This window comes from Hirundo rustica, chromosome 3, assembly GCF_015227805.2.
Source record: "Hirundo rustica isolate bHirRus1 chromosome 3, bHirRus1.pri.v3, whole genome shotgun sequence".
In the NCBI taxonomy this organism is placed as follows: Eukaryota; Metazoa; Chordata; class Aves; order Passeriformes; family Hirundinidae; genus Hirundo; species Hirundo rustica.
In genome coordinates this window covers 113065586-113090615 of record NC_053452.1, presented here as the reverse complement: position 1 = coordinate 113090615, position 25030 = coordinate 113065586, and the positions used below count along the sequence as shown (strand labels likewise).

The 25030-nt window shown below is 43.8% G+C and overlaps 1 protein-coding gene across 4 annotated transcripts in view; it reads right to left on the bottom strand.

Annotated features, from left to right (window-relative positions):
- Window positions 1-5921: 5921 nt before the first annotated feature.
- The window catches only part of TFAP2B (transcription factor AP-2 beta), a 29102-nt gene continuing 9993 nt past the window's right edge, over window positions 5922-25030 (bottom strand). For 2 of the 4 annotated variants that reach the window (XM_040058706.1, XM_040058705.2), the window contains 5 exons: window positions 23985-24045; window positions 15686-15905; window positions 13015-13133; window positions 10036-10177; window positions 7396-8023 (listed from right to left, as the gene is read on the bottom strand). In XM_040058706.1, coding sequence (XP_039914640.1) covers window positions 7723-8023; window positions 10036-10177; window positions 13015-13133; window positions 15686-15905; window positions 23985-24045 — 843 coding nt within the window. In that variant the 3' untranslated portion in view covers window positions 7396-7722. Of the gene's footprint in view, window positions 6315-7265; window positions 8024-10035; window positions 10178-13014; window positions 13134-15685; window positions 15906-23984; window positions 24046-25030 lie in introns of those variants that run through there. The other 2 variants (XM_040058704.2, XM_040058703.2) reach the window with 2 other exon arrangements.

The following is a 25030-nucleotide window of genomic DNA, read 5'->3' as shown; positions in this document are numbered from 1 at the left end:
AGAAAGAAATCTGGTCTTGTATTGTTGAAAATTGCTGGGGAAATGTAGTGGAAAAGAGGAGATCAGCAGGAATATTCCTGCTTTCCTGACACCGCTTTTCCAGGGCCCGGTGTGCTAGTGTCCGAGCTGGCTGCACGGCCCGGGGGAAGGCAGGACACACCACTGCCTCCCGAAGCATCGAGCTGCACTTTATTACAAACAGACACATAGATGTGTTTCGAATGTGCAACCTTGACACAATCGCCGGGAGCCTGGGAAAGTCGGGGTGAGCCATTCCTCCTTTCGTCAGGTCCTGTTTTAAAGGGAGCCCTCGGTTTCCGCAAGCGGGTCCTTCTGCTGACTTACAAGAGAGGTTTTCCCGGTGCATTTGTGTCTTGTTTTGTTTTTAATCCCTTTTTTACATAACTATTGCACAGTTCTGGAACAACACAGAAACTTCCTGATCCCCTCCTCTCCCTCCAAACAACCTCCCCCCGCACTCCCCTGGGAGTGAGCTGTTTTGGAAGGTTTCATGCAAAACATGTGCTCTACTAAAAATAATACCAACGGTGCGATTAAAACAAAAGCAAACAAAACAAATTAAAAAAGCATGGCGTGCAGCCTGGCTTTCGGGAATCGGCTCCAGAGCCGTTGGCATTCCCAGCCCACCGGCATCCTTACCCCCACACCTGCCCGCACCTGGGTCAGAGGCACTGAGTAGGGGAGACTTGGGGGTCCCCGATCTCCGCCCTGTAAAGTCCCGGTAATAATTAGGAAAGGGAAAGCTGGGGGGATTGCCTTTGCTCTTTCTCCCGCAGCTCCGCTGCTCCCCAGCCTCGTTTTCCCCGTGCTCGGACCCCGGGCGCTGCTGTCCCTGTCCCCCCCATCCACCCACCCGCCCGCCCGCCTCCTCCATCCCGGGCCCCACAAACTTGCTCCGGGCGTTTTTGCCATCACACCACGGAGAGAAAGTAGGTCACGGCTGAGTCCGAGCCTGGCTGAAGCCGAGGCAGCCAAGCCTCGAAAGCTTTCCCATAGAACACACTTTGGGGTCGTCTTTTGCAATGTTGTTTGGTTTTGGTTTTGATTTTTTTTATTTATTTATTATGATGAAGATGATGATTTATTTTGGACACCGTGGGCGATCAGCTGAGCCGGCTCCTGTAGTCCAAGCTGGAAGGAGAGGGAGAAGGGAGGTAGTTTGGGAGATGGAGGTGGGGATGGATTTATTTTTTGCTATTCCCCCATCCCCTCCGAGAGAAATATTAAGTTGCAAAAACCGATCCACCGCCTGTCCGGGTTCCTGCACTTCTCTGCCCTCTCCAACCACCGACCGCTCTCTCTAAAATCCAGCAGATAAACCCAACCCAGAACGAGCCTTCAGACCGGGTATTTAACTGAAATAGTTCACCGCAGTAAAAGCGAGGCTTTAAACCGGTTTTCCACCCTCAGGGCTCAGTTCGAGCACACGTGTGTGTTTGTTTTCAGGGTGACTGTGCGGAGACTTAAATTGACAGTCCTTTCCAGGAGAGAAAAAAAAAAAAAAAAAAAAAAAAAAAAAAAAAAAAAAGGGGGGGGAAAGGTGTTTTATATAATATCACTTAAAAAACAATTAATTAAAAAATCCTGAGTCCCTATCTGCTCCCCCTCCTCCTTCCCCCAGCCGCAGGGTAAACCCCGAGTCACTCCGGAGTGGCTCCGGGTTCGCCCTGGGGATCCGGATCTCCCCTCAGCTCTGCGGCGATTACAAACCTAAATAGGACCGATTTGGGAACGGAGGGGAAGGGGAGGGGGAAGAGGGAGAAAGAAGGTTTCGTTTGAATATTTCCTTTTGCTAATTGCTGGTGCTGCAAGTGTAGACCCGAAGGTAGAAAATAAACCCTGATTGTGAATATGAACGTCACTGCCGATCTCTATACAAGAGTATACACAAATATACATCTATTTACAGACATCCAGGTATGCATAAGTGAAATGTACAGTTACAATAACACAACGGTGGCAGGGGAAAAAGTTTGCTGAGTTGCAAGCTTACATAAATTTTTCTTTTAACGGTTCATACTTCAGAAAGAAAAAGGAATATTTACTCCAAATTCAGCTGGTTAAAGCAAAATGAAACAAAAGCTCACATTAACATGACATGAGGTTTATTATAGGTCTGCTTAGAATGAAGAGGTAAGAGTGGAAAAAATATGGACACTTTTGAGTCAGACAGAAATAAAATACCAACAATTCTGAGAAGCAATATTTATTGTCTTTTTTTTTTTTTTGTCTTTTTTTTTGTCCTTTTTTTTTTTTTTTTTTTTTTTTTTTTTTTTTTTTTTTTTTTTTAATGTAGAGACATGTCTTGAATTTCCCCAAAGCCTAGATTGGGGAAATAAAGACTTCTTGGCGTTATAAGTAAATCTGTCTGCAGAATCAAAGCAGCACCAACATTCAAAAAAACTGATGAGGAAAATACAACAAAACACAACAATCTCTTTTTTTTTATTCTTATTCTTATTATTTATGTAAATCAGGTCATCACTGGACAAGAAACCAATTTCTACCCATTACCATAACAGTTTGTCTATAAAGAACAGAAAAGATTCCGATAGGATACTATCTAGTCAAGCGGGATTTTTTTTTGTTGTTGGTTTTATTTTTTCTTTCTTTTTTTTTTTTAATATTTTTTTGTTTTTAAATTCCCCCACCCATTCACAGAGGTATAGAGTCACAGATAAATAACCCAAAAACTACTTGCTCGCCATATTTACACATTCCCGTTAAATTAAGCATAAATAAATATATACAAACTCAATACTGAATGCCTCTCCGCATTTCTTCTCAGGAAGAGTCGATAAACTGATATTTCTCACTGCATGGTCAGATTTTTCAAGAAGAGGAGGTGAAAGGGATCGTTTGGGGCATAAAAGGAGAATTTTTTATTAATTTTTCTTTCATCTTTCCAGTTTCTCATTCTCTTTTTCAGAGCTTTGCATTTGTTAGAGGGGTTTTTTTGTTTGTTTGGGGTTTTGCCTCTATTTCTCGCTGGCACACAGTGTTTTATCTCTCTCGAAATGTTCAGGCGTCTGCCAGTGTGTTTGGGGATGTTTTCTTTTAATTTTTTTCCCTTTGTATAAGAAAATATACTATTTGTAAAAAGCCTACGGTCTCTCTCACACATGGAAGCCGGAGGGGTGGGGGAGGTTGTCTGGATCGATCTGGTAAATGCTTACGGCAGCTGAAACAAGCACCAAATTCTCCGAGAAATGTATTAAAACAGAGCCAGACAGGTCTGTGTGATAAAGCGGTCAGAAAGAGAGGAGCAGGGGAGGGGAATAAGCCCTTTGGGCACAGCTAAAGGTCTTAAAACCATCCTTCCCTCGCTCCCTCCCAGCCCCAAACGCAGATTTGGGGATTTGGGGAGAGATTGGCCTGGGATGCAAAGGGACTTTAAATAGCTTCTCACAGAGAATTTCTATTAGGTGGGACAAGACACAACCCGATTTTTAAGAAATCATCGGGTTGTAAAAGGATTCCCATAAAATTGGCTTCTTGTTTCCATCACATCTTGTGTGAATAACAACCAGGAAAAAAAAAAAAGTCAGGGAGCATACAAAAATAAAGATCTTTCCAACGGCAAAAAAAAGAATTGTATTAAAAAAAAAGTGAGACTAAGAATGAAATAAAATTTACAGCAACCCACCTGTTTGGTTTGAAAACAAACTTTTCATGGTCTCTCCTCAAACTTTTCCCTTGAGTTACAAAGCAAGGCTGCCGTGTTAATCCTCCTGTTTATTGATTTATGATCCCGAGGAAACCAAATCTTTTAATAACTCAATTATCAGATAAATGTCTGAGGTGCCCCGCCAACACAAGTAGTCAGGCTGGGAAAGTGAAGGGGAGAAGAAAAATACTTTCCAGAGGGAGGCTGATTTTGATTTGGGGGGAGATCTCTGTACTCAGCACTGATAGGAGCCACTGAGCAATGCATAATTCCCTCTGGGACCAGCACTAGGCTGGGAGGAAGGACAGAGGGATGTGCTCCTCTCTTGTTTTATGCCTGATTGCATTAAATCATAAACCTCATGAACTTTGCCTCCACACTTTGGGGAGCAAATGGGGGGAAGGCACCCCACTGCACCAGTGGGAATTTGGCTTTATTTTGCCTGAGCACTGCACGGCCTGGCATTTGCAGTTTGTCTCCTCCAGGTAGAAGGCACGAGGGACAGATTGAAACTCTTCCCTCAACCTGCTCAAGGTTTAGGTCGTGGTCCAGGTGACCAAACCAGTGTCTAGGGGAGATTTCAGCAGCAGCAGGATCAGGCCCTCACAATTGTAGTCCTTTCCCCAAGAAGTTCCAAGGTTCTCTCTCCCCCTGAACCTCCAGTGCTGGTGGGATATTGTCCTCTGCAGTTAAAAGGAGAATCCCCTACATTTCCCCAACAAGGCCCCAAAGCCTTCAGCTGGAAGCTCTGGGGTGGCAGGGGGCAGGTTCCCACAGCCTTGTACATGCAGCTGGGGATGTGGAAGGCTGAGAGCTAATTTGGGGTCTCCCCACACCCAAAAGTCCCTCTGGGCTGGGTGATGCTGAAGGGCTGGACCCACAGGCTCCTCACAAATCCTATTTGCTGGAGAAGGCAAGGCAACATCCAACACTTGGTGCTCTGCTCCAATGAACAGGATATTCCATCAGGCAGAGAAGGGAACTGGGCTTCCAGGGAGGGTGATCTGTTCCTCCCCAGATCCCCTCTTTCCCTTTCCCTTGTATCACTGCTACGATATGCCCTACATTGGAGCCTGGATTGTCCTTCCCCAGAATCCTGATGGACTTTGGGTGGTCCCAAGGGGTAAGATTTGAGGGCTGCCTGGATGCTGTTTTTCAACCTGAGGGTCCCCAGCTGGTGGGGAATCCACGGTTTGACCACTACCCCTCCTCTGGTGACATCCACAGGGATGTGACAATCCCTGCCACAACCAAACCCATCGGCAGGGACATACCAGGGTCTAAGACTGCCTCCACCCCATCCCAACAGCCCATGGAGAAGGCTAACTGCCTCAGTTCCCCCATTTCCTCACAGGAGAGCCCCCACAGCACACTGCCCCAGAAGAACCAAAGGTACATGAGCGAGGAGCAGCTCCAGAGGGGCCAGTGCTCCTTGGGGCTGGATGATCCCTGGATTTCTACAGCCATGTGTGCTCAAATCACCAGGAGAGAACAGCAACTGAGACGTGGCTGCATGAAGATTTGAAAAGCAGAGCAGATCCTCAGCGGTAACCAGGTCTCAGGGCACTAAGGGCGGACAAGAGGATCGTTTGTTCTTTTGTTTTGAGAATATTTCATCAAGGGATGTTGAGAGTGTTGCTGAGGTATTTCTCCCTCACTATCCACTTTAGTAGGTATCTCAAAATTAAAGCAAGGCTAAGGTTTCTCTCTCCCTCTCTTGTTTTGAGTTCAGGTGCGCCTGCTAGGGATAGTGGGACTGAGTCCTCCAGCTTTCACAGGGATCCTAGGGGGAGGCCTGACCCCACTGGAATTTTGCCAGTGACTGCAGGAGATTTACCCACACCCAGTTCTGACATAAGCAAAAAGATGTGTTAGTGCACGAGCCCTACCCCACTGAGAAGCACATGCAATTACCCGGCACAGCAGAATCCAAACAGAAATTCATATCCTTACACTTCAGCGTTATTTTTACCAGAGAAGACAGAGAAATGTATGTTGGGGAAAAAAAAAAAAAAAGAAAGAAAAGGAGAAAGAGGAAAGAAATAAGACTTCCCCTTCACCCTCACCACCCCAAATCATATGCATAAAGACATCCTGTCAGACACCAAACCGCCAAGAAAAACATTGGAGTTAAGAAGTTTTTGCCCCCCTTACCACACCGACTTGTTCTAAAGCAAGAGTCACAAGACATTTTTTTTTAAAGCAAGCTTTCTAAGAGAAACAGATTTCCTCAGACTGAGCTCAGAAATCAGGATATTCCCTGGCAAAACCTCCCCACTCCCATCACGAGGAGCCAGCTCACATGGCAACTCTTTTCTCCCTGGGTACAAAACCCTAGTGCCAAGCAAGTGCCGTAACATTCAACACAGCACTTATTCTCTTTGCAACAGTACACCTGGATTTCAACTCATATTTTTATCTTGTTCAAATTATTCCCTTTGAGCTTCTTTAAAGAAGTGCACCTACAGAATTCAGTAACAACTGGCTTTGATTTGAAAAAGCAAAAAAAGCAAAAAATAAAAAGTATCAGAATATCAGAATTGTGGATTTTTTTTCTCTGTACCTGATATATTGTGTAGGGATCTCTAGTCCTCTTTGAAGAAGCTCATAAGCCAAGCGGGCAAAGCTTTAGGAAACAGAAGAAAATAAAATAGTGCATACTCCTGAGAAAGAATTACATACTCATATCACTCATTTTTTGTTGTTGTTAACAGTTCTTTGAAAATGGGGGAAGAGCTCTCTCACACACACTAGTCAAGGAAATTAAGGACTGAAACATTGGCATAGTTAGGAATATAAAACTCCTTAGAGAAAAAGAAGAGATCTCAGAAAAATTAAGAAATCATATAGTGCTGACATTGTACCAGACCTTACTTCCAAAATTTTGCAACCCATTATAGACAAGGCATTTTACCATCAAAGACAAAATTACTAAATTACAAAGGTATGTTTGCATGCATTAATATGCGTGGCTACGCACGCATAATTTTTATATATATATGTATATATCCACATATATACATATATATCCACAAACATACAGAGGATCCCGTGCCCCCCTGGGGAGCCGGGTGTGCACATACACGGATGCACACACAGAGGCACACACGCACCCAGACACACCTGTAAACGCTGCCAATCTAAAGAGAGGATCTGTCTAGACCAGGAAAAAAAAAAAACAAACCCCACAAAATAGATCCTAAAAAAGAGAGCTGGCAGATTCAGCTGGGCCAAGGCGACCCTGAACGTCCCTTCTGGTGGCACCTAAAGTTGAGACGCTGCCTTGAATGCAGCTGGTGTTGATGGCTTGGTCAGGGGTCTGGGAGCTGCCCTCCTTTCCTAGTCTAGACAGAACCAGGGTGGTGAGATGAAGTGGGAAGAGCTGAGGGGAAGGAGGCCGTGGGGTTGCTCAGAAAGGAACACTTTGGGAGATTGTTTTAGTCTAGGTGGAGACAGGATGTTGTTCAAAACAAAACCAAAAACTAAAAAAAAAAAAAAAAAAAAAAAAATTTAAAAAAAAAAAAAAAGCAAGACAGACCGTGCAGCTCAAGAAATCAAAGCACTGACACCAAAAATGTTTCTCCGATTTCTTCCAATAAGTTATTCATTTCTTTCTTTTATTATTATTATTAATTATTATTATATTCCCCTCCCCCCCCTCCCCCAATCATTATTTAAAAAATGTGAAAGAACAGAAGTGGGGAAAAAATATCCTGGTAGTTGTCTTCACATGTTCCTGGCAAGAGACTCTGAACCACTGGTCTTGCGCCATTGTGCTCCTCTGATCTTAAATTATTGTCTTTCTTTTATTATCATTATTTTTATTTTATTATTATTATTATTTTGTCCTACCTAATAGAATTCTTCCAAAGCCCAATCCAGTATTTTTAAAGCTAAAATTAAGACGGTTTTCTTTTAAAAGATTATCTCTCTCTCTTCTCCTTTTATTTATTTAACTTTTTTTTTTTCCTTTTCCTTTCTTTCATTCTAATTTCTTTTTCCTCTCTCTCTCTTTCTCTCTCTCTCTCTCTCTCTCATTTTCTGTGTTTCTCTTCCTTGTCTCCAGTTTTACTACCTGGTCCTTCGCCAGATGTGTGCCTGTTAGCAGTGTTGTTGTTCAAGAACATCTTGTCCATGCCTTTGAGAGCTTCAGTCAGGTAGTTTTGGAGGGCCGTGAGGGCAGCGCAGATAGCGGGGGCCCCAAAGCCGTGAGTGATGAGGCTGAAGTGAGTCAAGCAGCTCTGAATGCCCGGTTCCAAAATAGGGGTGGGCCGGCTGTTTCCAATGGGCGTCCTGTCCTGGGCCAAGAGATCTGTAAATTCTTTACAAAGTTGCCTGCAGGGAAGAAGAGAAAGGCAAGAGAGGGAGAGAAGAGCGGTTGTTAGGCTCATCCAGCAATTCCCCGTGACAACCGAGGGGCAGGTTCAGGCCAAAAGTGATCCCAAGTCATGGGATGGGGCCCTTCTGGCACCATCCTTTCCCCCAGCTGTTCTTGGGGACCAGCCGTGGTGAGCCAGCAGCTCCCTGCTCAGAATGATGCTCTTCAGGGGATAACACCAGTTCTGGAGATTGAAATCTCTCCAGCAGCCAAAGGGATGCTTCTGAAGCACTGTGAAAACCCAACCCTGCCTGGTGGCTTCAGAAACAACCAGGCTGAAAGGGAAATGTGCCCTGGATCTGCCAAGCACCCATCCTCCTGGAGGCGTGACCCCGGTTCAAAGCAGCTCCCAGAAATTCTCTTCTTGAAGGAAAACACAGCCATGCACTCAGAACTGTAGGGTGGTGCAGGGAACGGCTAAAACAGAACCTCTCTGAGACTGCTCAGTCTGGGACACCTTACTGGGAAAAAATCAGGATTTGGGGACTCCATACTGGCTTATTCGTGTCATGAGAAACGAAGCGAGCATTTCCCATTTTATGCTGGGGGCAAGACACCCCAATTAACACATCAGAGTTGACATCTGGCTCCTGGTTGTTTGCCTGCACCTTTGAAAAATCAAATTTGATTTTTCTAATGAATTCACACACAAACATTTTCTTTTGAATTACTCTCGTCCAAAAGGCCTTCAAGTCAGCAGGTGCCTGGGCAATGCAGAAACCCTGGAGGGTGGTGGGGTTCCCACAAGAATAGTTTCTTTAAGGATACCCAGAGGAATCCGTTTTTTTAAGACAGGTGCCTACCCAGGGACTGGAGATTAAAAAAGAACAGAATTAAAAAAAAAAAAAAAAAAAAAGAAAAGACCTTCAGCTCTCATCCTCTGAAATTCTCTGAAATTCCCAGTGGGTTAAAGGTTTCAGAGGGTGGGGAAAGATAAAGGTCTACTTCTATGTGTATTATCCATTAAGAAAGTGCAAGAGAGGAAACTTTGAATTTGGAGAACAAACAGTAATGAGTCCAACATTTTACATCTTCAAAGAGCAAAGCAGGGTCTGTGAGCAATTAAAGTTCTGGGACATTAATATCTTCTGACCCTGTGGAAAAGGGCAATCAAATTCCAATCACGTCTAAGAAACAGCTGGACAAATTTGAGCAAATGATTTTTCAACCCTCCATATATTTCTTTAAATTACACTGTCATCAGAGGCAAGCCATGTCCCAGACCATGAAATAAATGAGAGCTGTTTGGGCTGGGATTTTTCTTTCTTTATTCCCGCCCCGACCCCCCCCCCCCCCCCCCCCCCCCCGCTTTTTTTCTTCCTGGCAAACGAAGATGTATGAACACCCAGCACCCACTGCCGAGTACCCGAGCAATCCATGGAGCACCCAGTGAACAGCCCGGGAGGCACAGCCTGGTGTAAACCATCACATACAGCACACCCACCGAGGAAGTCCCAAGGGAGAGAGATGAGTTTGGGGGGCCAAATCGAGAAACATAGAAACATTAGCATTACAGGATAGTGGGCTTTTATATTTTTTCTTTTTTAAATCTATTTTTTAAATTAAATCACGTGGGAAAGGCATCACAATTTGGTAGCAGACAGACAGGTGTGTGTGAGCAGCAGGAGGGACAGACAAACGGACAAACACACTGTGGAAGCAAAATGTAAATTTTTGGTCGACTTTACATAAAAATTATTTAACTGGGGATGGCTTGGAAGCGATGAAGAACAGCTAGGGGAGCATCGCCTACAGCCTCTGCAGGGGCGGGGTCTGTTGGCAGGAACCTCACTGCAAAGGGTGCTGAGGTCCTTTGGGCGATTCGGGCATCCTTCCTCCCCCCGGGGCTGTTGGAATCCAAAGCCTGGAAATTCCGTCTGCTTTCCAAACGGGCTCAGAGGAAGAGCTTGAGGACAGGGAGGATTTTCTCCGAGAAGGGCAGACGGGGATGAGTTAACCTGGCACTCACTTTGTAGCAAGCAGCATGTTTTTCCTGGAGTGGAGGTCGCTGGGGTCCGTGTGCTGTCTGTTCAGGTACTCAGAAACAGCTTTGGCTGGGAACTCCGTTTCACAGATGTACCCAAAATCCCGAGCTAAATGAACGGCCTCACCTGGAGGGAACGAGACGGGAATTAACACCTCCGGTCCCGGGCTGGGCCGGCTCCGACCCGCCGGGACATAGGGCGGAGCCCACGGCTCCCCTGGGGAACACCAGCTCTTTTGGGCCGTGTTTGGAAACCTGACACCATCCCTTCCACCTCAGGGACAGGCTCCGATTGTGTTTTCCCCCCCCACACCAGCCCTATTTTGGGGACAGTAGTCGATGGGGCAGATTTTGAGCTGATGAGATTTGTCTTTGCTGCACTGCACTCGTTGGTCTGTACCCACCAGGTGCTTGTGCAGAACGGAGGGAAGAGCTCACACACCCCCACCACACACACACACACACACACACAACTTTATCTGGACCAAAGAAAAATGCGAGAGGAAACTGGTCAAACCCTGAAAAACTAGGGGCTTAAACTTCTCTGAAGAGCAGAGAAACCATTCCTGTTTCAGTACCTCAAACCACTGTCCAAAATTTTACAGATGCAGGTATATTATTAATATTAATATTAGTTCTTTGTGGGACGTCATGGGCACACTTTATCCACACACAGGGCACTTGCATCATTATCACAGCTATCGCCACATCTGTAAAACTATGGGGACAACAGCATTTAGCCCGATGGCAATTTAACAATCTGCATTTTTAACTGACCATCAAGCAACAAGAACTCTTGTCTGCCAGGTGGAAAGATAACAACTAATAGCAACTTTTTCTGTGAACAAAATAATTATTATTCTAACTCTAATTCTAATTCACTTTTCCTGCCTGCCTGGTTTCAGGTTTCCTGCCTACAGAGGTTTGTATCATCCAACTCCTACTGATGTACTTCATGCCACAAGAAGACAGTAGCTGCAGAAAGGAGGAAAGGGGGGTGGGGGAGAAAAAACCCTCAGACTCTAGAGGGATTCCACCAGATTATGGCTCAGCCCCTCTAGAATAAAGCGTTAAACCCTTTAAAGCATCGCCCGAGGGACGAGGGGGAAGATTTCCAGCAAGAAGGTATGTCTAATAACTCCAGGATCACGTTATTTTTAACTATCAGGAGTCGCCTTCCACGTCATCTCCCGCTCTCCAATGCCTCTCGCTAATCATCAAACCGGTTAATGAGGGCGAGGCACCCGGCAGAGCCCGGAGCGGGGGTTCCCGAGCCGGGCAGGGTCCTCCCAGGCAGCGTTCGGGCAACGCGGGCCGGGACCGACCGGAGCGTTCCTGTTCCTGGCGATCCAGGGGCGGCTATGCTAAACCTGGCTGCTGGCCGGGAGGAGGGAAGGGGGAAGGGGAAAAAAAAAAAAAAGAGATAAAACTCGATCAGGTGCAGCTTCTTCCAAAAGGAGGGAACTCTCTGGAGGCGAGCTGTTGATTTGTAAGGGAAGCAGGGGAGAGGAGGGAGGGTGTACACCTTACTCTGCACACTTGACACAGATTTTAGCGTCACTACACAACCCCCACCTGCTTTTGAACCTCACAGCGGCTTCGGGGAGGGGCTGGCGCTGCTGCGAGCAAGAGTGCACGGTGTTCCGCACGCACCGTGGGGGTGAAGCTGCACTAACAGGGCGCTCAAGGGCACTTGTGCCCCCCGAAATGCTTCACACCTTCTACAGCGAGACCCTGTGCCCGTAACCCACGCTGAGCTCTGCACTCTCGGCATCACCCACACTCGGGGACCAGGAGGAGCTCCCCCCTCAGCCCCCCTCTTTTTGGGAGCCTTCCTTCTGCTCTGCGAGAGGCAAGGTCTTGTCGCTCACATAACTCAATCAAGAGTTGAAAAGTTAAAATCTAGCACAAATATTTATGCTCGTTTTATACGCAGAGGAGATAAGTGGATCATTTATACGCCTCTCTGTGTGTATGTGTAATGCAGATACATATAATTCATAATTGCATCCATACTATTCCGGTTAGGGGTTTTTTTGGAGGAAGTCCAGCTTCTCTTAGCATAAACATGCACATAACCTTAAACTTATACTGGCTCTAACTTTTCCTTGTCTATACAGTGACCACAAATCAAAGAAACACCAAAATGAAAAAAGTCGACTTTAAATGACTTGGAACTTCAGTCTGCCCTTCCCTTTCTTCTTCCTCAGGAGTAGCTGGTCTCTTTGCTCACCTCCAGCCACTTTAAGGAAAACCGAGCTTTTCTACTCTTAAATTCCTCTGCTTTCTTTTTTTTTTTCTTTTTTTTTTTTTTTTTTTTTTTTTAAATTTGCATTATTTCTCCTCAGTAGTAGTGGCCATAAATCAGCTCAGGAGGAGCGAATTAGCGGGAGGATGGAGTAGACCTGGAGTCGGAGACCACAGGGTGGAAATTAATAGCATGAGGAATGGGACTGCCCTGCAGAGTTACACATGCACACAAATGTTCATGCATACATCCACACATCTACACACGGACACACTCCCTCACTCTTACCACCAAGAGGGATCAGTGATCCTCCAGCCAGTGACTTCTTTTCCGGGAATATCCTTGACCATGATGCTGTTCCTCCTAACCCACCCTGATTTTCACCTCTACAAAGTTTTCCCACCTGATCCCGAAAATTGGTGATGTTTTTTGAGGGTGCAGGGTATGGATTGGGGTGGTTTTTTTTTTTTTTTTTTTTTTTTGTTGTTGTTGTTTGGTTGGTTTTTGGTTTTTTTTTTTTGGGGGGGGGTGGTTGTTGGGTTTTTGTTTGTTTTCTGTGGGGTTTTGGGGTGCTTTTTTTTTTTCTTTTTCTTCCCCCCCCTTTTTTTTTTCTTTTCTTTCTGTTTTTGGGGTTTTTTTGGTTTTGTTTTTCGTGAACGTCAGACAGGAGCTCAGAGCAGGCAGGGGTGTGAAGGGAGCTGCGACCCTCGGCTTACCTTCCACCAGGGAGGTGAGTAAAGTGACATTTGCGGCCTTACGCCTGCCGGCTGGTAAATTCAAACCGATTTTTTCTAGCCTTTCTCGCAAAGATCTCCCCCCGTTTTTCGATTTGGCTCTAGAATTGCAAAGAAATTAACATCGTGATTAACCCCGCAATATTCCTGGAAGAAACGTTTAGTCTGTGCAGTCAGCGAAGCCTGGAAGGGTTTTCACTCGACGTTAAGGACTCTGGGGGTGTTGATTTCTGCTCGGGTTTGCTGAGACTTTCTTAATTTCTCCCAGGGGCAGAAGTGGGGATGAACCCACTTTTCTTCCGATTTTATCCAGGGAAATCAAAAAACGCCAAACAGCAATAATTAATGGAAAAGTTCAGATCTAGAGAGCAAGTGGGTATGATACCAACTTGTATTAAGATGTAGTAAAGGGATGGGCAGGAAGGTAGAGGAGGATCAAACACTCTGTTACTCCAGGAAAGAGCCAGGATAAGTCGAGGGGTTAAAAAACAAATAAATCTGAAAAGTTAGAAGGGAGTATGTGCGCGCCCGTGGATAAATTGGAAAGGAGGGAAATATTTATTAAACTGTTTTCCGCCTGTGAGTGTGTTTTTGAGCGAGGAGGCGATGCTGAGAGGAAAAGCTCACCTGAGGCAGGGTGCGTTATAAGGAGGGAATGGATTGCCTGGGGGAAGATTGGAATATCTGTCGGAGGTTACTGATAAGGGCAATAAAAGGCTGAGCGAGCTACGTGGAAATTCAGAGCTATTGGTCGAACGCCCATATATATGTAAACCCCTAGGGGTGAGATCTTGCCACCTGCGAAGTCAGGGAGAGTTTTGGCACCTAAGAACAAAGTCTATCCTAACTCCCTCCTAATTCTTACTTAAGCTTTGCTTAAGAGTTAGAAGTCACACTTAGAGAAAAGAAACCAGAAACTACAGAGAAGCCAGACTGACTTCCCACTATTTAACATCGAAGTAAATAGGGCTGGATGGCAGAATTGCAAGAGGGCAGCTTTCTATATTTCCTCTGCTCTGAACCAGAATCTGGTTTAAAATTTAGATTCAGATAGGAACTGAAGTCAGCAGCAGCCAATAATTATAGCTTGGGTCACGTCCAGAAATCTGCTGAAGTTCAATAATAATGCTTCTTGACCTTGGTAATTGTATTTTCTACAGAGCATCTCTCAGATGTTCTCCCTGCTCCTTTTGTAGTTGTACAGAAGGAGCAGGCAGGTTAGCATCTGTAAGTAAAAATCTCTGCTGCTCTCGCTGGCAGCTGAACAATGATTACAGACATTCACATGGAACAGCGGCTATTTTAGGAGACCCCGATTCTCACGTGTATATCTGGGTGACTGACCACATGCAGCGGAACTTTCTCCCTCGTCTCCAGACACGGAGTTAGAGCCCTTGACGTCATCACAGATCTTTTTTTTTTTTTTTTTTCAGGGGTGATGGGGGAACCCTAAACATCAATTTCATTTTAAAGCTCCTTAGAGCCAATGTATCCCAGCTGCTGCTACAGGAGTTTTCGCGGTATTTCCTCTAAGACTAGCAACTTTTGAACATGATCTGGAGTTTATTCATTGTCAATTTGGATGCATCCATCCCTGTCTAAAAGTTATGATTTCTGTTCCAGTCTGGTGTCTAACTCACACACAGAAAATGAAATCTTGTACCCTCTCAGCCTGAGTATGTGATCTGGTACCTCACATTGCTGCCTCATGGCTTCTCCCCTGTTGTGGCTGAAGATAGAGCCTGAGCTCACGTCTCTTACAGACAAGCCGCGCTGACAATTCACAGTCCCTCAGGCACTGCCAAGAAGAAAAAAGCCCTTTCCCCCTGGTACCCTTTCCAGCTAATGGCCTCAGAGCTTAAATTCTTGTTGCTTCTACATAAAAGCGCAGCCTCCCCCTTGTTATGATGGAGTGGCAGCCGCACCTCAAGGTTATTCCTTGCTCCCTACTCTCTTCAGCACCAACAATGCCAGCTATTTTGAGGCCTTCAGCAAAATCCACCAGGACATTAGTGTGTGATTTGCACAAATATTGAGCAGTAAAGGTCTTGAGACCAGCTGTGAGCTGCAGCAACTTTCTCTGTGAGAAGCACCAAGTTTCTGACTTTCAGAGCTACCTGATGCTGCCTTTTCTTTAGTCAGGTACTTGCCTACCTTGCAGTTCGCCTGTCAGATCCCTGGCAACCTCTTGTGTGACACCACGTGTCATAATTGACATAATTGCCTGATCGTTATTGCCATACAGAGGAAGCCTGGTGGTTTTATCTAGGAAATCCCTAGAAACACATCAGGTCCTGAAACACGCCCATCATGGCATTTTACCTTGTCCACTGTCTAAGAGAGAAATGTGAGGGGGAGAAAAGATAGAAAGTGTGTACACAGACGAGGAGAAAAATCTTTCTGACCCAGTTCCTTCATTTGTGGCTAAACAAGGCCAAATCTTTCTCGGCTCTCCATGCATTCATCCCAAAGTTTGAAGGCAGCGTATTCCTGCCTTATCACCAGCATATTCCTGCCTTATCACCAGCATTACACACACGGGCTCTGGCAGCAGGATCAATGCATATATGAAATCACCTGTACCGCTGACCGAGGATTTCTGGTGCATGCACGGAAGCCCAGACACTTTCACGCGTTTGCCCCAGCCTCTTACCTTCTAAGTACTCCTCCTAGGAGGGACGCGTTCAGACACTCTGGAGGGGAAAGGCGTCTTTGAACTTCTCCCACAGTTACTTTATACTTTGAAGTGGAGCTAAGCAAAGACAAGCGGCCAGGTACAGAGCAAAACACCTCTCCGGTGTTGACGGAAATTCCACCCAGGAAGCCATCTTTATTCATCATCAAAGAAGTAACAGATTTTGGAGGAACCGGAACTGGAGAAAGAAAAGGGGAGGAGGGGAGAGAGAAACCATCACGCCACGAAGGAGCACAGGATAACCACAGTCTCTCTGACATGCACAGAATAGCAAAATGAAAGGGAATTTTGAACCTCTGGCTACCTCCAGCAACCTAAAGGGTGCTGCTCCCCCAACCTCTAGGAAAGTGCTCCATGAATGATGGATGGAGAGAAGGGTGGTACAGTACAGCCTCTATGCAGGGTTTGATCATTGGGAAATAAAATACATATTGGCAAGCACCTGGCAACTTTCGGGTTTGAGCCTGTGTCTCACCCAGAGCCCCCCGATGCCTTTTGTACAACGGACAGCGCCTTTCTGGAGGGGAAAAAAAGAGGAAAATTTACTTTTTTTTGGCTAATGTTTCCATTACTGCTAAGCTGAGCCAGGAATAAATTCACTACACAAAGGGAGTTGCTGTCTTAAATAAGTATCAAGGCTGGAGGATACAGCAATGAGAAGACAGCTCTGTTATTGCTTTGTGTTTTTATTAAGTCTGGTTTATGAAATAAAATGAGTCTTTTCCTTCAGAAAAATGAACACTAGAAAAAAAAATATGTGCTCTAACCATGGTGCTCTCCACTCTGATCATGTTGTGCTGTCCGTGAGTTAGTAGGAACTCTCCTGCCCCTAAATTAAACTGATTTGGTTACTGCAACACATATTTAAAGGTAGTTATCGGGAAAAGTTAGAGGAGAATGATAAAGTGAAACTAAACAACAACAACAAAAAACAAAACAACAACAACAACCCATATTGTTCTCTCCGAGAAAAAAAGTACTTCTTTTCTCTGAGAAACCAGTGAGGCTATTTTAAGAGTAACCAAGGGATTATAACGAACAAATTCCTATAATAATAACCAGACACACTCAGAAATAAATAAACAAACAAAAAATTGGTCAAACTAAAACTGAGAGCAATTCCCCCGTGACATTAATTTTGTTTACAAATGAACTTAAATAGCTCCCTCACAATTGTGTGTAACTGTTATGATTTACAGCAGGTGCTCTAATCAATCACCCAATCACTTTAATTTATAGGGAACCTCGCTGCATTTTCCCAGTTGTTTCATTTCTGCAAGTAATTGATAACAAACCATACTTAAGGTATGTTTTATGCAGGAGTTAATAAGAGCTGACAGCTGCTACTGCAGCTTCCTCTCGGATCCGCGGCAACACACGTTTCCTTATAGAAAATACACTCTGAAACAGAGACTTTTGCTGGTGGGAGAGCCCTGGCAGTCCAGCGGGCATGTTTCAGAGGAGAAGACTAATTGATTACACACTCTCTTCAAGCAGATACTGCTCCACAATCTCCCGTTTCCACTCAATCAATTGCAAAACCAATTCGGCAAATAATAAGGTTCTATTATGCACATATGCCAGCTATTTAGGTAGTTATAATACATGTCAGTTAAGTCATAAAAGCCCTGTTTATTTGCAACATATCTGGAGAATCAAACCATTAGGGTTGAGCGGATATTTAAGTCGTCTGGAGCTGCTAAACAATAAGATCGGGTATCCTAATATATTACCAAGTGCTAACTACTGGGCAATTGCCAAATTTATAACCTCAGTGCATAGAATAGACACAACCGTGTTTCACTGTTTTTATTGCAGATCATTTCCTACTGCCAGACCAGACCCCCACAATAAAAGCTCTATAACAGCTAAAAACCAAAAAGCATGTCGATTTTAGATATACATATCGCTTCATATGCCTTGTATATAGTCTCCAGTATAAACAAATTATTTTGAGTGGCTTGACTTCAGGGAATCAGAAAGTGAAATGGATTCCTGTTTCTCTATTATTTTTAGTTAGGTACTTTATGCAGCTCATAAAGGCGGTTTCAAATAGTTTGAGAATGGCTCAGAAATAGTTATAAAAGAGTTAGAGGCCCGCTCCTGCTTTCGTTGCTATTATTAGGATTTTTTTTTTTTTTTTTTTTTTTTTTGCCATTGATTCTATAGGAAAAGATTTCTTTGTACATCAGAAGCAGTATCAGCAGACCAAAAAATTGTATTTGTATTTTCCTCAACATTATACATAAATATATCTCTTACTTCATGCAAAATGATCTGCCTGAGTGAAGCATCAAGTAGGAAAAAAAAAATAGAAATTTAAAAAAAAAAAAAAAAGAAGAAAATTGGATTAAAGCAGTGCCACCAGACAGATTTTCAAGACTGGCTTTTTTTTTTTTTTTTTTTCTTGGGACAAACACACGGGCTCAGCAGTTCGAGTACACCTTCACCGTGGCTATATTTAGTGACCAGTTTATCAGGTCACTGTCCAGTGAACTGAGAAATTAAACAAGAGGCAGCAATTCCACGAACATCTGATCTTAGTCCAAACTCACTAAAGAGAGAAGGACCCGTGCAATTCTTAAATGTACCTCACCCAGCCCGCTTTGGCCTTTTGGAGCACTCATTACATTAGTTAACCTTTGAATTATGGATTTTCACGTGCTCGGTGCTTTTTTTTTTCCTCCTTGCAAATCGCTTTTGGGAAGCAGACTGGCTCCCTTCCCTGCTATGCTGAGAGCTCCTCAGCTTCTTTTCCTAGCAGTATTTCCGTGAAAAGGACGGGCTGAAGAAGCCCATCAGCTGGAGCCTGATAGCTCCGAACCCGTTTGAGAGGCTTGCCAGGCGGTGTAAGCATATCTATCGCAATTTCATAGCTTCAGAGAGATCTATTCTATCTAGGCTCTATATCTTCTGTAAATTACCTAATGCTGCCTCAAAAAAGTGTTTGCCATGGAATGAATTATCTCTATCTATATCATATCTATATGTTTATCATGGCTGGAGCTTTTCAGATACAGCCCAGACATCAGCGGAGATAACAGAACGTGGAGCTTTTGTGAGTGAGGAGATCTCCGCGTCCGTGCGCGCAGCTGCGTGTGTCAAATCCCTGCGCGCATGTAAATAAACCCGAATGCAGAATATATTTTTAGCCAATGTCAACTTCCCCGGTTGGTCAGGGACTGCCACAACTGCTGAAGTGACGCGGAATAACACGCACGTACCCACGCAGCGTCCCCACCGCTCCTGCTTTCGCTTTATCCCATTTAGTTCTTGTCATCCCCAGCAGAAACTGTTCGATTTTCTTTCAGCCTCAAACTCTACATGCTGCCTGTGTGTGAGGACTCACAAATACATAATTCCCCCTTTAAAAATCTCTGCTCACTCCATTCTTTTATACTTCTTTATTTACCTCCTTTGTCCCTCTTTTTCTGCCTTCTCCTTTTTCATCCCTTTATCTCTTTTTCCTTTTTTTTTGTTTTGTTTTGTTTTTCTTTTTCTTTTTCACCTCCTGTGGTTACTCCCAGCCTCTTTGTCATTTCTCCCCCTTCCATTTCTCTTCAGCTTATCAATAAACTGGGAGAGCAACAGTAGCCGCTTGATTTGTTAGTAATTATAAGCATACTGTTCCTGCAAACGGGATCTCTAGATGAGTGAGATCGCTTTAGAACGACAGCAGGAAATGGTGGGGAAATGGAGCATGGCGAAACTCAGCGTGAAGCTTTCAGTTCTTTACATGTTTACAATTTTCTGTGCATACATTAAGTCTTAGGCTTTTTTTGGGGGGTGTGTGTGTGTGTGTGTGTGTGCGCGATGCTTTTCTCACCACAAACGTGTGAAAAAAAAATGCGTACAAATGTGAACTCACAAGTGGAAATGGGGTGAAAAAAGCTGTTTTGAGACAGTAAAACTAAAGAAATAATAGATTTATGTCCTGCAAACCGCTGTTTAATAAGGGTTTAAACTATGGATATCATTGCAATAACCCAGCTGAATAATATCGTAGTCGAACAGTCAGTCAAATAATCAATCAGAAGAAATATTTCTTAAATTTCTTACTAAAAACGTCGTGGACAACTTAATAATTAATAAATTATCAAACTACTTTTGTATTTTTATACTCTACCCGCCGGGCTTTGGATGAGTAACAAGTCCTTTGTCCATGCTAACAACAGGACTTTGCTGAAAGTGGTGATTCGGTCTGACTCAGCAGCCGAGCCCAAAACGTCCGGGAGCAGAGTCTTGGACGCTGAAACTAAAGAGACCCGTATCGTCTCTTAATTGTAAGGAACAAATACAAGAAGTTCTTGCTCATCTCTCATTTCCTTCTGTCCCCCCGGTCCCCTCCTCTCCTCCACCGCAGTCCCCGTCCCCTAAAAGAAGCCGGGACTCAATTTCAAGGTGGAATGTGTTCCCTCGAAACTGTTTTGCATCTAATTAAAGGGGATCCTCAGGTTCAGTGGGTAACCCAGGAATAAGCAAGAAACCGAGCGGCATTGAGGCACCATCTCTTGAGCCCCAGATCTATCACCTGAAAAGCTGAGGCCAAAGTGGTTCTCAGTTAATCATTTATCAGCTGCTCCACGGGGTGGGGAGGAAACTCGCGCTGGATTATTAACAGATAACCACGAAAGGTTAAGACACCTTCTTTCATGTGTTTCCTTAAAATAGGGGGGAACAACGGGGCGTGTTTGCAAGACCATGAATTAAGGTCTTCAAGTTAAAATGGCCTTTCATCAGATGTGAGTGTGCAGACGATCGTCAGAAAGAGCTGAAAGTAAATAAATACATCAGAATGATTTTAAGGTCACTGACTGTGCCCCAGAGTCACAAAAAATTAACTTGGGACTCAGGCCATGTAAGATTTTGCAGGAAGACAACTTCTTTCACCACAGAGAGTGCCAAGGAAATTTCAGATGAACATTTGACAAGGGGATCCGATCTTTTATTCCTGACACGTGGCAAAGCTTCCTTTCATTTCAGCAAAAATCGAGGGAAAGGCCTCAAATTGTGCAACCGGTAAGCTCTGAAAGCTGAGTTAAATCTGATATTAATGTTCTGGGTGATTATTATCATCTTGATGATTTATCTGGCTCCCTCCCTCCCACTCCCACCACCCAAATCCTAATGGAAGTGGGAGTTAAAGATGATTTTTTAATGTCTCGTTGGATTTTTAGACTGCTAATGTACCGCATCCTTCTCATTATTAGTTTATTGATTGTTCATTGACCAGCCCCCTTCAAATCGTATTAACCACCCTCTGCCAGTTTAGATTAGGGGAGTTTAAAAAGCACCTTTCATTATTTCAGCACCGCCACCACCACGGTGGAGTTCAGCCTTGGTAGCTTAATGCTCGCTCTAATGGGGCAGCTAAGAGACAAGGGGCCACGGTCCCTGCCTATTGCATTAATAGCTCAAAGGGGGCTAATACAGAAAATTAGCCTTAAACGAGCTCTGGAGATCTCCAAATGAAAGAGCCATTTATCACGCTGGCTACCTTCACTCCACTCGTTTGCTCTCTCTACTGGGAACAACTCATTTCCTCTTAACTAAATTACTTCAGAAATGTCAAGTAAGCTCAGATAGCAAACATAACAAGAGCCTGGGTATATGTAATCTGCTGTGTGGGATCGATACATGAGATAAATCAATAGCCGTGTATGAATCCCTATATCATTTCCTTAATATTTTGGCAAACCTTTTGCATAGAGAGATAATTCCCTCTGCAGGCCTCAGAGGCCATAAAGGAACAGACACAGCCTGGGTGATGTAATTAAGTTTAGGCTTCAAGTCCCCATCATACTTTTGCCGCTACTTTGCAATTAAAGAATCTTAGGCACTGAACTGGGATTGGGTGAAGCAGACCCCCTGTGGCCCTTGTCTACCAAATAGGAGTCACAGGAGTGTCCCACTGCACCAAAATCTGTCAATACCTGCGTGTCTGTCTGTCTGTCTGTGACATCTGCCTGCAAGAACGACTCACAGAGTCTAAATAACTTGTTCTTGTCTCAAAGTACACCCTCACAGCTACAAACTGCAGGGAACGAAGCGAAATTGATACTGAACGCTCTCTGCGTTGCTCCTTCCTTCATCCTGATTAAATATTGACTGCCACAAATGCAACCTGCTATTTATTACCCATTCCTCTTCCTCTGCACCCCAGAAACTCGCTGTGAAAAACAAACAAACAAACAAAAATATATAATATTCTTTTATGCTGGAAAGTTTCTTGGATCTCAGCCTTACTTCTAAGGAAGAAAATGCTGCTAGAGTGACTTTTAAACAGTTGCAAATGCATCTCAGGCTCTTTTTTAGCAGCCTTATTCCCAAAGAGCACGTGTCTCCTGTTCATCATGTGTAAACTCAGAGTATCTCTTCTTCTGGCTGCAAATAGGCACAAGTAATCCCACCTAGATGGGACTGGGTCTCTTTAGGCAGCAGCTGCTCCATCTGGGGCCCTTGCAAAGCCCGGACACACGAAGCGCACCTAAATATATATAAAAACCTATACCTAATGCGTAATAATTACAGGCATTCACATTCTAGTGCTGCTCGCTGTGTAATTGCACCACCCAGCTCGCACATGGAATGTCTCCGCTGTCCTCGTCAGCTGAAGGAGGGAGCGACACAGAGGTGCGTGTGTTAAAAAAAAAAAAAAAAAAAAATTTTGGGTTGTGTATTCTGCGAAAGAACAGCACGGAACAACCTTAGAAAGGAGTCCCTCGACCACAAATCAAGTTCCAATTAACCAAATACACCCAATAGGGAGTGTATGAGGTGTCAAGTGGGGGTGGGGAAGAGGGAGGAGAGTGAGAAAAAGTTAAAAATACAACCAGACACCATCAGGTTACAGACCTAGAGTATAAACCCCACGAAACACCAAACTGAATCAAAACAGCAGAAACATGCTACCTTGTTGTGGTTTCTTTCCTTCTTAAAGTTAAGTAAATTTCTATTTCTTAAAAAACAAACAAACAATCAAACCAAACAAACAGAAAACTAAAAAAAAACCCCTTCGACCTTTTAACCAATAGTCGTAAAAGGTGCTGTCAAGTCGTCTTCAACTTTTCATTTGTCCTCGCTCAAATAACCAGACCTTGATGGTGTGTGTGTGAGAGAGACTGTACACAGGGATTTAAACTAAAAATAAAGAAATTAAAAAAAAAAAAAAAAAAAAAAACCCAAAAAACTAAAACACACACACACAAAAACCCCACAAAACCCAAAACAAACAAAAAACAACCAACAGCAAAACAAACAATAAATACATGGAAGGACCTCATGCTGCCTTCAACACATTTTAGATAAACACCCTCCCTGTTATTTTGCTTTACATCCTAGAAAATCATCGCTGTTAAACTATTTGTGAGCATTTGACAAATAACAAGGTCCTGGAGATAAGTGCCGTTGATAGTGAAGCATAAGGGACAGCGTTTTTAAACCTCATCTCTGGTACTTAAAATTAAATCTAGAAATAGAAACTCCTTAGATAATTAAAGATAGCTTTCCCTCCATTTGCAGCGTGTGATCTGTTTAATGTCTATCAGCATAACACAACACTAATCGCCAAGCATCTTCGAGTGACTGTCAGAGAAATGTAAAAAAATTAAGCAGCTGCAATACGCCCAAAATGAGTTATTGTAATTACATTTAATTAGTTTAATTAGTTAATTATTTTGCTTACAGCTGTACAAGAGACTGCAAACATTTGTTAATATCACATTCGCTTTAACAGTATGGGGTGATTCTGCAGTTACACTAAATCATGGGCGCATATGTAGAAAGATGTAAAAAATGGGCACGGGGAAGGGGGGAGTCTTGGGGGAAGGGGGTTGAGTCTGCCTTTCCATGGGCAGCTCTCCCTCTCCTCTCCACGTCTGATTCGCCTGGGAAATGCATTTAAGCCCCAAAGGGAATCAACTCCTTTCCCCATTAAAAGCCAAGGGGTCCCCACCGAAGACGATGGGGGGGGAGAGGGGGAGGGAAGGGGGGCGGTGGAAACTGCATCAGAGCACGGGGTGCCCCATTAGAGAGCATTCGTGTAATTAAATCCTTTGAAGAGCGGGGGAGGCGGGGATATAAACTTTTCCTTTGGCATGTCTTATCCCTTCACTCTATCTGCTGATCCAATCAACTACTCATCCTGCTGCCACGGGCGCCTGCTTCCCGGAGAAATTAATTGCCCCAAAGTCAAAATATATCATGAAGATATCACCACACAGTAAAAGTTTGTCTAGCTTGTTGGAATAATCCATACCTTTTTTAATGACAGACTGGTCCAATAAGTTCATACCGCTGTTATTGGCATCTTCAACTGACTGTGGATATAAAAACATCACTATTCAAATTGACTGGATATTAAAGAATCGCGTACATAAATCATGTCATTCCAAACTGGACTCCCAGTTATTTCCATTTATATTAATTCTCTAGGGGAGGAGGGATTTTTTTTTTTTTTTATTGTTGTCATTATTAATATTATTGTTGTTATTATTAGTTCTCCCAATCGACAAGGAAATTAAATTCTTACAAATTATATAGTCTTCTAATAAAACAAAAGGAGGTGTGAAGCATATGGGGTGCAATACTGGTTTTGTTATCTTATAAAACATAGGTATCACATAGACTTCTTTGTATTCCATAAAGCTTTATATTTCTTCCTTTGAAAATGTGGCAATTTGGCAACATCTGCAAGATCTATTGCATGACATAAATGAACACGATTAAGGACAACTTAAATGTTCCCTCCCCTTTCCTCCCCCCTCCTCCTTTTTCTTTTTTGTTTTTGTTTGTTTGTTTAACCCTGCTACATCTTAATAATTCAAGGGCCATTTACTTTTTATATATCACAGTTTACATTATGGGCTTTTAATTAAAGCCTGAGCCTTTCGGAGCGCTGTGCAACGCCCACATAGTACAGGGGACGAGCAGAAAGAGATTTACAGCTCCCGAGGTTGCTTCCATGTCCTGAATTGGTGGGGACGAGGAGGGAGGAGCGGGAATACACATTATCAAAAGTATGAACCATCAAATTGATTGCCAAGGAAAACAAAAAAGTCTCCGAATTTCAAAGCCTTGTTTCCCCCCTTTTCCCCCTTTCTTTCCAGCTCGCCGAGGAGCACACCTGTTATTATGGCATTAACTTCTTTAGCGGGGGACAGAACAAAGACGGGCACGGGGGGCACAGCAAATGTTGGGTTTAATTTCTCAGAACGAAAGTGGGATACACGAAAACCCCCCAAACAAACCAAAATTATTGCTGAATCAGCGTTTGGCACAGTAAAGCCATCTCCGAAATAGAAG